General features: G+C 38.9%; 1 protein-coding gene across 2 annotated transcripts in view; it reads right to left on the bottom strand.

Annotated features, from left to right (window-relative positions):
• Nucleotides 1-17,879, bottom strand: part of Cfap221 (cilia and flagella associated protein 221) — an 87,896-nt gene that overhangs the window by 69,667 nt on the left and 350 nt on the right. For both annotated transcript variants that reach the window (XM_077798197.1, XM_077798198.1), the window contains exons 2-5: nt 15,865-15,965; nt 3,089-3,175; nt 2,812-2,910; nt 969-1,069 (exon numbers count right to left, since the gene is read on the bottom strand). In XM_077798197.1, the coding sequence (XP_077654323.1) occupies nt 969-1,069; nt 2,812-2,910; nt 3,089-3,175; nt 15,865-15,965 (388 nt within the window). The remainder of the gene's footprint in view (nt 1-968; nt 1,070-2,811; nt 2,911-3,088; nt 3,176-15,864; nt 15,966-17,879) is intronic.

Genomic DNA, 17,879 nt, shown 5'->3' with positions numbered 1-17,879 from the left:
TGATCTAAAATATCTGCAGTGTCTTGGGCCTAAAATTCTTTCTCTCCCCCATGGGAAATCATCTCCAATATGAGGACGTGAGCCAGTGAGGTAACGCCATCAATTTATAAAAATTAAGTTGGCGAACTTTTATTCTGTCTTCAACAAGGAAAACCAAAGATAAGTCACCTTTTGGTACAGATAGTAACCAACTAGTATTATCAGAAGCATTTTGATATTTTAGCAACTGGCATGACCATTATATACCAATATCCAGTAGCTCAATATCCAACTTCTTTATATCCTTAGAGCACAAGGGCTGGTAATAGGCATTTAATAAGTATTTACCAAAAAAAAAATAAGACATAATTAAATTTCAAAAAATGGAATCATTAACTATTTTTTCCAACAAGAAGGAGAGAATCTGAGATCTGGCTCCTGCGGTGAATGACTGTTGTCTGCCCTCCCTTCATCTAAAAGCAGGCTGGTTAACAGATGAGCATATGATCAGAGTTGGTCCAGTAAGACGCAATCCTGAGTTTCTGCTTGACAACCCCAATTCCTCTAGCCCCTCAATCTCTCCTGTTGCCAGGCAAGGATCAGTAGCTGTCTTTCCCCAATGAGTGAGGACCTGTTGAGAAGGAAGCAGAGGACAGCAGAACCAGGACATGGGGAGAAAAAGGTTCCCACAAGGGAATTTAAACCCCCTACCTCCAGCCATGCCTGAAGACCTCCCCTGCACCTTTCAATCAAATAACCCAGTGCATTCCCTTTCTTTGTTACAATAATTTGACTTTTTGTCTGTTTTTTTTTTTGTTGTTGTTGTTGTTTGTTTGTTGGTTTTTGCTTTTTGCAGATAAAAGCCCAGTCTAATTCAGGTAGAAAGATGAACTTTCACTAGAAGGACACAAGTCTAAGTTTTCCTTTGTGTAAGCATCTCTTAACTTTTCAATCCTATGACCTTTTTCTGGTTCCTTTTTGTAACTCACCTTTTACCAAGGAGGACATTTGATAGATTTATAAACTTGGGAAAGTCCAGTGTGTTCATGACAGGATAAGCATGGATAGGGACAAGCAAAGTGTCATCCCCCTAAAATTAATGAGAAGAAAGTCAAGTTTGACATTCTGAAAACTATAACCTTTAAAGACCAATTTGAAGATGCCTTATTTTCTATCTTATTTTTTAATCATCTAAAAAAATTCCTTAAGAAACTTCAGTGTGTAAGTGCGACATTACAAATATTGAGGGGTTTTTTTAGCCATAAAAAAGTGAAGGAAATTCACTGAAATGATGTTCATTATTACCAAGAAAGCTAATCATGTCCCACATAGATATAATGATGATAACCTGTCTGCTTCTAGCTCAAAAGATCACAAGCTCAAAAGATCATCACTGATGACCTGAGGGAAAGAGAAACCAGCACAGAATCTCTGATCTAAACATCACAGAATAGTAAAAAAAATTACTGGCAAGAGAGCCCAGAAACTTGCTTCCAGTTCTGCATAATGTTTGACCTTGAGCAAGACCTTTATTCTCTCTGGATCTATTTCTTCCTGTGTAAAATGGAGACAATCATGCCTTTCCTAAAAGGTGTTTTTAAGAATTAAAGTGGATGAAAATCTTAAAAACTTAGAAGTACTGCATAAATATGAGGTGTTATTATTAGCACTATTATATGTGGGTGGCTGGAAATGTACCCTAGTACTCTGTACAATGCCCATTCTAGGAATTTTTCTTCTACTGAGTACAGAATATTCTTTCTGAAAACAATATTCTGGTTTCATTTTTATGCTTCTTTTTTTTAAATGGAATCTCCAAATAACAACAAATGGTTTGTCACAATCGTAAGGAAACGTGTTTCTTGATCTAAAATATTTGCGGTGTCTTGGGCCTAAGGTTCTTGCTGTCTCCCATGGGAAATCATCTCTGATATGATGACATGAGCCAGTGAGGTAATGCCATAAAAATTAAGGTGGCAAATTTTTATTCTGTCTTCAACAAGGAAAACCAAAGACAAGTCACCTTTTGGTACAGATAGTAAATAATAAGAGTATTGCTTAAAAAGGAAAAACAAAAAAGAAACTGAACACTACTCTTCCATTTTACTTTTTTTTTAAAGATTTTTAAAATATTTTTGTTAGTGGTAGATGGACACAATACCTTTATTGTATTTATTTATTTTTATGTGGTGCTAAGGATCGAACCCAGTGCCTCACACATGCTAGGCAAGTGCTCTACCACTGAGCTGCAACCCTGGTCCCTCCATTTTACTTTTGAAACATAAAGAATGCTCTTGACTTTGAGGCTTCTCAAGCTCCTAGATTCTCTGCAGTATGGAGAAAGGGTGGGTGGAGGTGGCAGTTTTAAGAAAATGGACAACATGTGGAGCTGGCTCTGGCTAGAGGCAGAAGGGTGAATGAGGAGACCTAGAACAGATGCATACGGACAAACCGAACCGTGCAGCCATCTGGGGGTCAGGCCACCAGGCTCCAACTCCCCACAGGCCCTGAAGGCTGCCCCTGTTTTTATGATCACAACTTGGGTGTGTGTTGATTTTTCAGCCGAGCACTTTAAGGAGAGTGTTCAAGTCTTTACCACCTCCCAGTCCCACACAATAAAGGAGGTTTCTATCAGGACATGGCAGCACACAGTGAATCCTGAACCTACCAGGTTTCTAGCAGCCTAACAACCTCCCACCTTGGGTGTCCATCACTGGGCCACTCCTTCCCGGCCAGTTGGACTGCCCAGCCAAGGCTAAGAGAGCTCTGACCGGTCATTGCATTTCTTTCTTCCTCCCCACCCCAACAAAAATGCAATTTTAAGAAACTTACCTTACAGTGAATGCGGATGCAGTCATAATAGTATCGCCACTCATCAGGAGAAAAGGTAATGGTGACCATGAGGGACAAGCCAGGGACCAGGTGGTGTTCCTGGAAAGCAGGTAGGCTCTTGTTGGGACAAACACCAGGCTCACAGACAGCAGCACTGTGGTGACAACATGCTATGCTCCCACCCCAGCAGGTTGGAGACACAGGAAACCACAACCCAGCAGAGAAGAGTGTGGGAGGGCAGGTGACCCATGAGGACAGGTGATCCCGCGATGCCTACCTTTTTCACATAGCTGATCTGGAAGAATTTGGTTTGTGGAGGTAAAATATGAACATGTGTGTCTTCATCAGAAATATTGACCAGGTGCTGGTGAGAAAAAGATGCAGTTAGGACAGTATTTCATCTATTGCAAATTCATCTCTATGATTAGTGATGTCTCATCTTGTTTAAGGGAATTTCAGGGTTTATACTTTTTAAAATATTTTTTAGTCATAGATGGGCAGAATACTCTTATTTATTTATTTTTAAAAACATTTATTTACTTATGTATCTTTAGTTGTTTTTTTTTTTAAATGTGTATACATTAGTTTGTTTTTATGTGGTGCCGAGGATTGAACCCAGTGCCTCAAGCATGCTAGGCGAGCACTCTACCACTGAGCCACTACCCCGGCCCCACTCTTATTTATTTTTATGTGGTGCTCAGGATTGAACTCAGCGCCTCACACCTGCAAGGCAAGTGCTCTACCACTGAGCCACAACCCCAGCCCCCTATTTTTTTAACTTTTAAAAAGACTTAGCTGGGCATGGTGGTACAGCCCTGTAATCCCAGTGGCTGGGGGGCTGAGGCAGGAGGATTGCAAATTCAAAGCCAACCTCAGAATCCAGTGAAATCCTGCGGGTCCTGGGGTTGTGGCTCAGTGGCAGAGTGCTTGCCTAGCATGTGTGAGGCACTGGGTTTGATCCTCAACAGGACCACGTACAAATAAATAAATAAATAAGGTCCTACCGACTTGAGTGGGACTTAGGCTCACAGTAGGCCCAAGTCCATCCACCCACCGGCAGCTACTCTCTGGACTGCCTCTTCCAACCAGCAGACTATTGTGGGAGCTCAGGCAGGGCCCAGATCTGCCCACACCAACATATGTGGGACCCAGGCCCAGGGTAGGTCTGAGTTTGCCACCTGGGAGCCTAAGCCTAACCCACTTCCACCTTGAGACACTGCAGACATCACCATAGCCATCCCCACACAGTAATCCCTACGTTTTGACAACAGACATGGCCTAGAAGCTGCTGCATCTCAGAGCAGGCATCCCAAAGAGAATGGGAGGCCCCATCTCTGTAAGACATTGCATCCATCTTGGGGGCACCTCCACCATTATCTTGAGTTACCTTGGCTATTGCTCCCACCACTTTTCGTTGAGTAGCATACATTAAGGGACACCAGCAGGATCTGGAAGCCCAACATCAAGGTGAGGTACAGACAATCTGCATGGGTACTACAAGAATATAGGGAAGCAACTGTAATATCTCAGATCTACACTGCAAGAAAGGAAGACACATAGACAACATGAAAAAACAAGGGAGCAAGTGCCCCAAACAAACCAGGACACTATAATAATAGAACCCATGGACAGTGAAGTTGATGAAATGTCAGAGAAGGAGATCAGAAGGTTCATAGTTAAAATGATCTGTGATTAAAGAATGACCTAAAAGAGCAAATACAGGCAAAAATGGATCACTCCAACAAAGAGATAAGAGAGCAAATACAGGTAGCAAAAGATTACTTCAAGAAAGAGGGACTCTGAAAAAAAAATCAGTCAGAAATCCTTGAAATGAAGGAAACAATAAACCAAATAAAAAACTCAATAGAAGGCATAAGCAACAGACTAGATCACTTGGAAGACAGAACATCAGAAGACAAAGTATACAATCTGTAAAACAAGTTGACCACACAGTGAAGATAATAAAAACTATGAATAGAATATCCAAGAATTATGGGACGGCATCAAAAGACCAAATCTAAGAGTTACTGGGATAGAGGAAGACACAGAGATTCAAACCAAAGGAATGTACAATCTCTTCAAGGAGATAATATCAGAAAATTTCCCAAGCATGAAGAATGAATTGGAAAACCAAATACAAGAGGCTTACAGGACACCAAATATACAAAATTACAATAGATCTACACCAAGGCAGATTATAGTGAAAATGCCTAGCATACAGAATAAAGATAGAATCTTAAAAGCTGCAAGAGATCACATATAGGGGGAGACCAATTCATATCTTGGCAGACTTTTCAACCCAGACCCTCAAAGCCAGGAGATCCTGGAACAACACATACCAAGCTCTAAAAGAAAATGGAAGTCAACCAAGAATCTTATATCCAGCAAATTTAAGCTTTAGATTTGATGATGAAATAAAAACTTTCTGTGATAAACAAAAGTTAAAAGAATTTACAACTAGAAATCCTGCACTACAGAACATCCTTGGCAAAATATTCCACAAAGAGGAAATGAAAAACAATGAAGAAAATCAGCAGAGAGAGGGATTACACTAAAGGAAAATCTAATCAGAGGAGAAACCAAGTCACATTAAATACCAAAAATAAACAAAAATGGCTGGAAATCATTTCTCAATAATAACCCTGGATGCTAATGGCCTAAACTCACCAATCAAAAGACATAGACTAGTAGATTGGATCAAAAAAATAGACCCAACAATATGCTGCCTCCAAGAGACTCATCTCATAGAAAAAGACATTCACAGACTGAAGGTGAAGAGTTGGGAAAAATCATACCACTCACATGGACTGCAGAAGCAAGCAGGGGTTTCCATCCTCATCAAATAAAGTAGACTTCAAGCTAAAGTCAATCAAAAAGGATAAAGAAGGACATTTCATATTGCTCAAGGGAGCCACACACAAACAAGACTTAACAATGATAAATATGTATGCCCCAAACAATGGAGCATCTACGTTCATCAAACAAACTCTTCTTAAGTTCAAGAGTCAAATAGACCACAACATGATAATTTTGGATGACATATAGAGAATATTTCATCCTTCAACGAGTGAATACACTTTCTTCTCCGCAGCTCATTGATCCTTCTCTAAAGTAGGCCATATATTATGCCACCAAGCAACTCTTAGCAAATTCAAAAAAGTAGAGATACTATCCTGCATTCTATTAGATAATAATGGAATGAAATTTGAAATCAATGAATAAGGATCTTAGAAATAAGAAATAAAATCCATTCCAATATCTGGAGACTAAATAATATGCTACTGAATGAACAATGGGTTGCAGAAGACATCAGGGAGGAGATTTTAAAAATTCTTAGAGGTGAATAAGAACACAGACACAACAAATTAAAATCTCTGGGACACTATGAAGGCAGTTCTAAGAGGAAAGTTCACTGCATGGAGTTCATTCCTTAAAAGAAGAAAAAGTCAACAAATAAATGACTTAACATTACATCTCAAAGCCCTAGAAAAATAAAATCAAATCTACACCAAAAGCAGAAGATAGGAAATAATTAAAATCAGAGCTGAAATCAATAAAATTTAAACAAATAATTGAAAAAATTGACAGAAGAAAAGTTGGTTCTTTGAAAAATTAAATAAAATTGACAGACCCTTTAGCCATGCTAAGGAGAGAGAAAACTCAAATTACTAACATATGTGATAAAAAAGGAAATATCACAACAGACACTACAGAAATACAGAAGATAATTAGAAATTATTTTGAAAACTTGTATTCCAATAAAATAGAAAATATCAAAGGCATCAACAAATTTCTAGAACCATATGATTTGCCCAAATTGATTTAGGATGATATACACAATTTAAACAGATCAATTTCAAGCAACAAAATAGAAGAAGCCATCAAAAGCCTATCAACCAAGAAAAGCCCAGGACTGGATGGATACACAGTTGACTTCTACAAGACCTTTAAATAAGAACTAGTACCAATACTCTTCAATTTATTTCAAGAAACAAAAAAATAAGGAGCACTTTCAAATTCATTCTATGAGGCCAATATCATCCTGATTCCAAAACCAGGCAAAGCCACATCAAAAAAAGAAAACATCAGGCCAATAGCTCTAATGAATATAGATGCAAAAATTCTCAATACAATTCTTACAAATTGCATACAAAAACATAACAAAAAGATAGTACACCATGATCATGTGGGGTTCATTCCAAGGAGGCAAGGTTGGTTCAACATATGGAAATCAATAAATGTAATTCATCACATCAATAGACTTAAAAATAAGAACCTTATGATCATCTCAATTGATGCAGAAAAAGCGTTCAATGAAATACAGCACCACTTCATGTTCAAAACACTAGAAAAACTAGGGATAATAGGAACATATCTCAATATCATAAAAGCTATCTATGCTAACTAAGCCCCAGGCCAACACCATTCTAAATGGAGAGGGTCTCACATGTGCCAGGCAAGCACTCTACTGCTGAGCCACATCTCCAGCCCTCATGTTTTTTAATTTTAATAACACTTTATTTTAATAACATTTAACAACTCAATACCTCCTTATTATTACCATTTCAGTATATAATCAATGTAAAATTATTAATATTTTATATTCTTTAGTTTGTACTAAGTTTTTAAAACCCAGTGACTATTTAATACTTACAGCATATCAATTCTTTTTAAAAAATATATTTTTAGTTGTAGATAGACACAATAGCTTTATTTTATTTTATTTTTTTATGTGGTGCTGAGGATTGAACCCAGTGCTTTCTACATGTGAGGCAAGCACTCTACCACTGAGCCACAACCCCAGCCTCTAGAGCATATCAATTCTAACAAAGCACAGTTCAGGCGCTCAATAGTAGTACTGCATCGATTAGCTAGATCTATCATATAAATATATAAAATATATATCTATTATATAGATCTACTTTTATAAGCAAACAATTGAAAGCAAACAACAATAATTTGGTGCCATTTATAGGGGAGATGAAAAGTTAGAGAAATACAAATTAGAACAATGAGATACTATTTTTCATCTGTCATATTATCAGGGTTTAAGAGAAAGAGAAAAGAGTATGGAATTTTTTTTCAAGTTCTTTTTTTTTTCCAGTTGTTTATTGGTGCATTATAGTTGTATATAATGGTGGGATTTGTTGTGCCATATTTATATGTGCACAAAATAGTAATATAATTTGGCCAATATAATTCCCCAATATTTCCCATTTTCTTCTCCTATACTCTGGTTCCCTTCCTGTACTCTACTGACCTTTCTTCAATTTTAATGAGATCTCCCTACACCTTTTTATCCCCCCTTCTCTTCCACATACAAGAGGAAACATATGACATTTGAGTTTGGCATATTTCATTTAACACAACATTCTCAAGTTCCATCCACTGTCCTGCAAATGCCATAATTTCATTCTTTTTCATGGCTGAATAAAACTTGTGTATATATACCATATTTTTTTATCCATTTATCCACTGATGGACACCTATAGTTTGGCTACCATGAATTGTGCTGCTATAAACACAGGCATACATATACCACTGTAGTAAGATGACTTTAATTCTTTAGAATAAATACGGAGGAGTGGCATAGCTGGGTCATATGGTGGTTCCATGCCTAGACTTTTAAGGAATCTCCATACAGATTTCCGCAGTCATTGTACTAATTTACAACACCAAAAGTGTAAAAATGTTCCTTTTTCTCCATACTCTCTCCAGCATTGATTACTGTTTGAATTTTATACAATATTTTAAATAATTTTATGCAGGAAGCAAAGTTTCACGGCGTAGAATTTTCCGTCCGTGGTGTCATGTCAGTGCTCAGAAAGTCTCACACAGTAGAGCATTTCAGATTTTGGATCTTCAGATTAGGGATGCTGCACCTGTGCTTGTTTTCACTGCAGCACACTACCAGGTAGCCAGGCTGCTGCGACCTATGGCCCCACCTCCCCTCAGTGTCACTACCAATATCCACCCAACAATTACAAGTAACCTTGCTAGCTTAGGTCAATTTGCAACAAGTGACATCACAGGTAAAAGACAGAGATCTGTCTTGGAGCTGCTGGGCTGGCTCAGTTACTCCAGTATTCCTGAAATGTCCCAAGGAGGACAGGAACCAGAGCCCCTGAGCCTGCGGATAATCCAGCACTGATAGGCAAGAGATGACCCAGGTTTGGAATTAGAAAAATAAAAATGCCTGACCCTTCCTCCAGCCTGAGTGTGGCAGAGCAAATCCAAATACACCCACTAACCCTTTGAACATGAAGGTGGGACATTAGGAGTCTGAGATGATGATATCTGTATTATTAAGCAAATTCAAAAAATAGCAGTAAGAAAACACTAGATGATTTTCTCAACAATAAAATAATATAGATCCTATCCATGATGGTAAAAGACACATTATTGGACGACACTTTCCCATATTCACCTTTGAGTGATTCTTGATCTGGAATTATCCACTTAAATCAATAGAGAAAGAAACAACAAACTCAGAAGTTAGATACTTAGGTGAGAGGAGTTCAGGAAGAGGAAGAAAGACCTCAGCTTCTTCTGGAGATGCAAAGTGAAATGGAAATCAGTTGAGACGGAAGGGCTGGGTCCGTGGTTTCCCTGGTAGATGGAAGCCTGCAGTGGTGGAAGGGGAAGAGACCCTTCTTCGGCCCACAGGGGCTCAGCGCTGTCCTCACTCCCTTCTGCCTCCCATGGGTGAGTGTGTTCCTCCCAGGGCAGTGAACCTGCCCTCCAGGAAAGTCTTGCCCTGGGGTGGGTGGAGGCTCACCTCCAACCCTAAGCACCTCTGGTAGTAGGTTTCCAAACACAACCTCTCAGTCTCCAAGTTAGGGTCATTGGATAGATGCATCCTCTGTGGCAAAGCTTCTCAGAGAAGGTTACTTCTTCATCCCGAGGATCTGGGGCCAATTTTAAGCAGCGCTGTGAGTTCCTTAAGGTGTTTTATCTTAAAATGCATGCTGCTTTGTATTGTACTTCTCTAAACTGTGATAGTAAAATTAATGCTCTAGAAAGGACCGTGTTTTTCTGTGGCTCCCATACTTCCTATCCCCATAAAATGAGGGGAAGCCATTGGGATTCATGGCTCTAATTTTGAGAAGCAAGATCCTGCTGGAGGGTCTCTAAAGACTGTGTAATAGGAAATTGAAAACTAATATTACTCTAGAAAGAATGGTTCACTTATTTAAGCCAACAATTTTGTTTGTGGCTGTCAACAGAAACACTAGTAGTCTCCTAGGAAAATTGATGGATTATTTACTCCATATATATATAATTTTCCAGGCAAAAATCTCTCCATAGAGAGGAAAAGGAATAAAAAAAAAGCCATGGTTTTAAGAAAACTGGGGACCATTATTTCAAATTTCAAAATAAACTGAAGCACTCATTTTAATATGAAAGCAAGTGAAAATGTTTCAAATCCTTTAACCAGGTCTGCATGGAAATCAAACATTAATAAACAATTCATTGTGGTGTTAAACACACATTCAATCATTCTATTCTAGGGCAATTTGCATAGTTTCCTTTAGAAAACCAAGATGAAAGCAGAGTTGGATTTTCCCCCTTGCTGGGCAAGACTCCTGAGGTAACTGCCTTCGGCTTCCTCTTGACTTTGCTGGTGGCAGTCCCAATATCTCCCAGAATGTTATTATGCTGAGATCATTTTGCACTTGTATCTATTATCTATTTCTGTTTGTTTTAATGTCTGATAGATGTAGTATGATTATTTAGACTTTACACTGGATTTGCTTGGAGTTAGTGAGTCTTTGCCAAGTCAATCTGAGGGAGATGTAGCAGGCTTGGGCAGCCAGGCCAGATGGCCAGTGGGGAGGTTGAGGGCGGGGCCAGAGCAAAGGAGTGTGGAGAGGGTCTTCTCACGAGGTCAACTTCCTGGCTGACAAAAGTGCTTGTGGATAAGCCGGGAACCCAATCAGACTGACACTTCTATACTTGTGCTCCTAAGCAGGGGATCCATAGAAAAACTAAAACAGACACATGACAGGGGGACCAATCAATAACAGTGAGGAGCGCATGGACAGGGAGGAGATAAACGAAGGAGGAAATTCCATAAAAAGAATAGGCCAAAACTCCCCCACTGGATTCCCAGCTCTGGGGCCCTTTGTCTTTGGAAAAGTTTGTTTCTGTCGCTTTTGCAACAAACCTGCTGCTTTTCTATCTCTGTGTCCTGTTCTTCAATTCTTTGCTGAGCAGAGACAATGAACCCAGCACCCCTAGAAGGTAATAAATCTCTTCCAAGAAAATGAGTTCAATATCATTCCTTCACAAGTGTTATTGCCTTCTGTGTTAGGCACTGTGCTGGGTACAGGGGAAGTAGCAATATAGAAGAGGGACATGGCCTCTGTTCAGCAGAGTGGAGCAGAGTTGAGATATCACCTTGTTCAACAATTAAATCATACTCTCTAGGTTCCCAGGCATGCTCAGTGGGAGTAAGATCACCCACAAGAGGAGAAAAGATTTGATTCTCGGGAAGTAAATATTGCAATGGTTTGGGACATTCCAAAGCTCAACCCTACCTAACAAAATCTTATTCCTTAATATTTTATTTCTCTCAATAATGTTTCCTTAAGGATAATAATGAAAGAAAAGGTTGAGAACCACATCCATCTCTAATAGTCCATGGAATGGACTTCCATTTTCTCAAGTGCAACATTTTTCTGCTAAAAAACACTTATCCTCCCCTGCTATAAAAATTATATTCATGCTCTTTATTTCTATTTTCATCTGAATCCACATTCCCTACCTTATCCATCATTACTTCCCTCCACAAGTCCTACAACCCAGGTTAACCAGATTGCATACTGGCCTCCAAATATGCCACACCACAGCTCACCCTAAGCTTCTTGCCATGTCTTTCTCCACGCCTTGAATGTCTTCTCCCCACTCCCATTTTGCTTCTTAGCTATCACACACAGCATCTCCTTCCTAAGCCTTGTAAACCCTCCTGATTGGGTGACGTGCTGCCTTATAGCCACAGAGGATTTTCTTTTTGTTTCCTATACTATACCACCTTGCTTGTCTAGTATCATGTTCAAGTTGTTTGGTTGTTTTCTTAATATCTTCAACTACTTGGAAACCTTGATTTTGTGCACCTTAACCTTCCTTATAATGCTTCAACACTTTGCTTAGCATATAATAGATGCTTTATTATGTGTAGAATTAAACATAAGAAAATTTTCAATTCTATTAAAAACATAATAATATACTTCATCGGAGACAGAGTAATAGACAAAAAAGATCAATCAGAGAAACAAAAAAGTCAATCAGAGAAATGAATAGAAAAGTATATAATTAATATGATTAAAATTATGAAGAGGGCAAAACAATTTTAAATTTAGTGACATTATTAGAATCATTGACATTATTCTAAGCATGCACACACATGCACACACAAAGGCAGTTTTAAAATGCTATTACTCAAAAGAATCGTGTTATTGGTAATATTTTGGCATAATAACTTTTTTTAAATTACCAGGTAATTATTAACTCTAATAATGTCATCCAGTAAAGAATATCAGTATTTCTTAAAACCAAGGGAATCTTAGCAAACAGGCCCTTATGTGATTCTATGTTATGGAAGGTGAGTCCTTCTGCCCTACATCATCCTTTAGGTGGAAAATACCCTAAAGCTAGTGACAAAAGTTATGAAACATCTATCATAAGAAAGAATTGTGATTTCACATTAAGATTGCAATATTCCCCAAATTGATTCAATGTGACTCATATCAAAATCTGAGTTATGCTTTTTTTTCTCCAGAAATTGACAAGGTGGTCCCAACATTAATATGAGATTGTGGAACTCAGAATACTTAAAACGATCTTAAAAAAAGAACAGGAGCATTGATACTTCCTGGTTTAAAAACTTACTATGAACTCTAGTTATCAAGTGTTGTAACACCATTATCATAAGGTATACAGATTGGCAGAGTGGAACAGAGTCCAGTTGATTTTCAATAGTCAATTGATTTTTCAACAAAAGTGTTAAGTCCACTCAATGGGGGAAAGTATTCTTTTTTTTTTTTAACAAAAATACTAGAACATGAACAAGATTGAAGTTGAATCCCCACCCATACAATACACACAAATTAGAGTGATCTACATACCTAAATTTAAGAGCTAAACCTATAAAACTCTTAGAGGAAAACAGGTGTAAAGCCTTATGACCTTGGATTTGTCAATGTGTCCTTAGATATGACACCAAAAGCAGAAGTAACAAGAGAAAAATCAGATAGATTGGACTTCATCCAAATTAAAAACTTGTGCTACAAAGGACATCATCAAGAGAGTTAGAAAACAACCCATAGAATGGGATAAAATAATTGCAAGTCAAATATCTGATAAATAATTTTTATCTAGAATAAAGAACTCTTAAAACCCAATGATAAAAAATAAACAATTATAAAATGGACAAAAGATTTGAATAGGTATGTCTCTAAGGAAAGTACAAATGGCCAGTAAGCTCATAAAGAGGCACTCAACATTATTAGTCATGAGAAAATTGCAAATAAAAAAGATACCCAGATTATAATCCCTAGAGACTGTGAATGTGACATTATAGGAAAAAAGGTCTTTACAGACGTAAAGTTAAGGATCTTAGACAGGATCATCCTGGATTACCCGAGTGGGCACTAAATTCAATGACAATTAACTTTTTCCAAGAAGAAGAGGACACAGGGAGGCAGAGGAAAAGGCCATGTGAGGATGGAGACCGAGATTGGAGGATTGTAGGCACAATTCAAGGAAAATCTGGAGCTACTGGAACCTGAAAGAGTCTCTCCTAAGGCTGGGGAGGGAGTGCAACCTTCCCCACACCTTAAGGTTGGACTCCGGCTTCCAGAACTGAGAGAGAATAAATTTCGATTTTTACATACCCTAAAATTGTGGTGATTTGTTATGGAAGCTATCTAAAGTTTATGTACCATAGATTCCAACAATACCACTGACAGGTGTATGTTCATAAAAACTGAAACTTTCACACAACAACATGTACACAAACAGCCCTTGGGTGGAAACAACCTGAATGCCCATCACTGATGAATGGATGATCAAAATATGGTCTATCCAAACAAAGGAATATTGTCCAGTCTTAGAAAGGGATGAGGTACAGATTCATGTATATACATGGGTGTATATATGAATCTGTACCCCATATACATTTACATATACTATAAATGGGTAAATTTTCAGCATGTGAATTTTATTTCAATGAAGCTATAAAAAAATAATAGTAGCTAGGCACGGAGGTGCATGCCTGTAATCCCAGGGGCTCAGGAGGCTGAGGCAGGAGGATCATGAGTTCAAAGCCAGCCTCAGCAAAAGCAAGGCACTAAGCAACTCAGTGAGATTCTGTCTCTAAATACAATACAAAATAGGGCTGGGGATGTAGCTCAGTGCCCCTAAGTTCAACCCCAGTACCCCGCTGACAACGTGCTGCAACCAAAAAAAAAAAGAGAGAGAGAGAGAGAGAGAATAATAAGGAGCAAGTAATAGCATCCTATTTTAGCTTTTGGCATGATTTAGTTAATGAACAATAATTCTTTTTTAAAATATATATATATTTATTTATTTATTTATATGTGGCGCTGAGGATCAAACCCAGGGCCTCGTACGTAACTCCAGCCCCATTGAACAGTAATTCTGAATAATAATTATCTCAGTACTGCCCTACAATAACCTAGAATAGCAAACTTCAACAAGGAAAAGTAGTCCCCAAAATCAATAATCAACTTTGGTCTTTGATACCATGTTCTAAGAAAGGTCTCCTTGGAGGTTGCTGGGTGGAGTTCCTAATCATATTTAAATCCTAGCCCTCTTCCTAAGAGGAAATACTTGTCCCCTAACAGGTTCCTTTCCAAACCTGTTCTCTCTCTACCCACTTCGTTGATGAAGGATTCACAGAAATTGCATTCTCCCCTCTTCACTGGGAACTGCCTGATAGAACTCTAATTTTACTTCCTGACAGCTTTACCATTTGTCAATTTCCTCCAGTGATTCAACCTCACTCTGAACAATCTAACACAATAATCGAACCCTTTTTTAAAATGATCTACTTTATGGCGTGACTTCTAAGAACACATTGCATCTAAAAGTACAGTTATGTGGTAGCTGGGGCCAGGACCAGATGGAGAATATCACATGGAGAGGCAGGGTCTCAGAAGGTCCACAGGAAGAGAACATACATTTGCCCCCACCCCATCACAGCTCAGAGGACTCAGTGTGGAGCAGTTCTGGGATGCTATGTCCATTGTGACTTTAGGGGATAGTGGTGAGGACACTGAGGTTGGAATGCTGATTTAAATACATTTCACATTGGTTAGTACAGGTAGGACTCTGAAGTCACACAAAGCCCACTCTGGTCAACATCCAGGTCAATGAAGGGGACCCAGAAAGACTGAGCTTCCATGTGGCTCTCTAGTTAATGTCCATCACTGTGGGCTCTGGCTACTTTGCAGTCCAGTCTCTGTCTCTTGTGGAACCTGTACAGCAGAACTGCCTCTGCCTTCCTAGATGTCAACAAATCTTCTCTGGCCAGAATGACTTAGGTAGGCACAAGGTTAAATGGATTCTGGGACCTCCTGGGAAAGGCAGACCCCTCTCCTGGAACTGGAACCAGAGTAGTTTGGAGGAAAGCAGCCTAGGAGTCAAGTCCTGCTCCCATCACTCAGTAGCTCTGTGCTTGAACAAATAATTTAAACTTTTGCAATCTCAGTTTCCTCATCTATATGATGAGAGCTATAACACAACCTTCAAAGAGCTGAGGACTAAATGCAATACTGTAAAGAAGAAGCTCAGTGTCTGCCCTAAGAGTGGCTGAGCAGAGACATACATTTGGAAAGAGTGCTGGAGGAGCCTTTGGCAGAGTGGAAGTTGATGCAACTTTAACATTTTTTTCCATCATGAAACTACACTTCTGGCCAGGCACTTCAGTGAATTATGCTGCTCTTCAGGTAAATGAGAAATATAAGTGCAGAACACTCATGTCATTTTACTATTTATTATGGTTAATTATCCCTCTTAAAAAGTACCTACCAGAATCTGTTGGTGCTGTTTTTCTATTTGATAGCCTCCAAAATGCACTATTCCGGGTCTGGCCTGGATGATTTTATTATCTAGAAGCTTGGCATAAACCTCTGTAAAAACAAGGTAAGAACATTATGAGACTTCAAAGGAAATATTAAGTTAAACAAGATCCTATTAAACAGGGGCTCTCTTTAATTTAGGGCATTTTCAGCATATGAAAGTTTTAGACACTGGATTCAGCTATCAACAAGACTATCTGTCTTTTCTGAAGAAACTGGGTGGCTTCTCCTCTCTGTACTCAAGCATTACTTGGGAGATGCTCCTGTCACAACAAATTCACATTGCACTTATTACCTATTAAAATAATTTGCTCTTCCCAGACGTTGAATATGTCTTTCTCATAAAACACCAACTGGTAAAGCCTATGTACCTTGTCTTTGTGTTAATACTGAGCTTACTTACTAAATGATGAATATCTAGTTCAAAGTATTCAAACACCAAGGATTTGATTTTATTACTGTGTATTTAACTTTTATTACTTGATTTCCTCTGGACAGCATTATAACATGACATTGAATAATCTTGAAGCTCTTGAATTGCTTTTGTTGTAATGTGAAGATCTTTTTTCCTCTTTAAGTTTTGAGAACAAAGTTAAAACAGCTGAGCTCCTAAAAACATCCAGCTCTATAGAATTTTACTTTCTATTTATGCTGGAATGCAGGCATGTGGAAAAGGGGCTGAGACCCCAGTGCATGATTCTTTCCACGCCTGGGTGCTTTGTGTCAGGCAGTGTACTGCATACATTTGCTTATAACATTCTTTCCCACCCTGTGAGGTATTATTTCCACTTTGCAGAGGAGGAAGCTGAGACTCAACAAGATTAAGCAATTTACCCCTGACTGGTAGTCAAAAATCAAGCCCAGGTCTAATTCCAACCACTCACCTGCTTCCCTCAGAATGCATGCACCATCTTATTTCTCACAAAAGACAACCTTTTTTTTTTACTTTGGCCACATGCAAATCCTGTGAGCCACAGACACCTGCATCCCATCCTTTGCCCATTGTGGTTCTGGGTACATCTGAAGTGGGTGTGAGACCTTGGTTTTCTTCTCACCAGGTGAGTTGTCAATGTTGAGGCCAAATTGAAGGGCTGGAACAGGGTGAGGATGGTGTGTCAGGGGACTGGTGATCTCTGCAGGTTATTATTTGGTCATTTCTCAAATATTCAAATTACCATATTCAATACATATATTTTTAATGCTGAAAGATTTTTGTTTTGGGGCCACAAAGTAGATGTGAAACTAGGATTTTTATGCCCAGAAATGGTGAAGGTATACCAATTTGCAATTGACACATGCATTCTACAGTGACAAAAGAGTGAAACCAAAATATTACATTACTAACATTTAAGACAGGGATTGGAGGATGTGGGGGGCAACCAAGCATGATGGTGGAGAGCTGGACCCGGGGCTCTACCAGCTCTCAGCTTATGGGTTGTGCCAGTTTAGGAAATCATGGGATCTCTGAGTCTCAGTTTCTCCAACAGTAAAATGGAAATCGAATGTACCCATGAAGTTGTTGTGTGTAGATTAAATGAAAATAATGCAGGTAAAATGATTACCCTTTTTTATAACAACTATAGGATTTTTTTTTTTTTAGGCTTTCCAGACTGTGCGTGAGAAGAGACAAGAAGGTAAAAAATGCCCCTCCTCTGAAGAAGTGGGATAGCCAGGTAGGAACTGGAGCTTGGGCCCAGCAGGGAAATGGCAGTGGGTGGTCAAGTTCAGATCAGACAGTAAAGGGGGCCAAGTGCCAAGCGAAGATATTGTGACTTTATTCTGTATGCAGGGGGAACTGTGGAAAGTGTTCAAACAGGATAGAGACAAGAGTCAGCCAGGATTCTAAAACAGAAAGTGATAGGAGGAGAGTGTGGCCAGGAGGAAAGTGCTGTAATAGTCCTGAGACTGCTGAGGGTGACAAACAGGCAGCCAGGACAGGCAGCAGAGACATTAGAGGACGTGGAA

Source organism: Urocitellus parryii, chromosome 1 (genome assembly GCF_045843805.1).
Source record: "Urocitellus parryii isolate mUroPar1 chromosome 1, mUroPar1.hap1, whole genome shotgun sequence".
In the NCBI taxonomy this organism is placed as follows: domain Eukaryota; kingdom Metazoa; phylum Chordata; class Mammalia; order Rodentia; family Sciuridae; genus Urocitellus; species Urocitellus parryii.
This window is presented reverse-complemented; position numbering and strand designations above follow the sequence as displayed.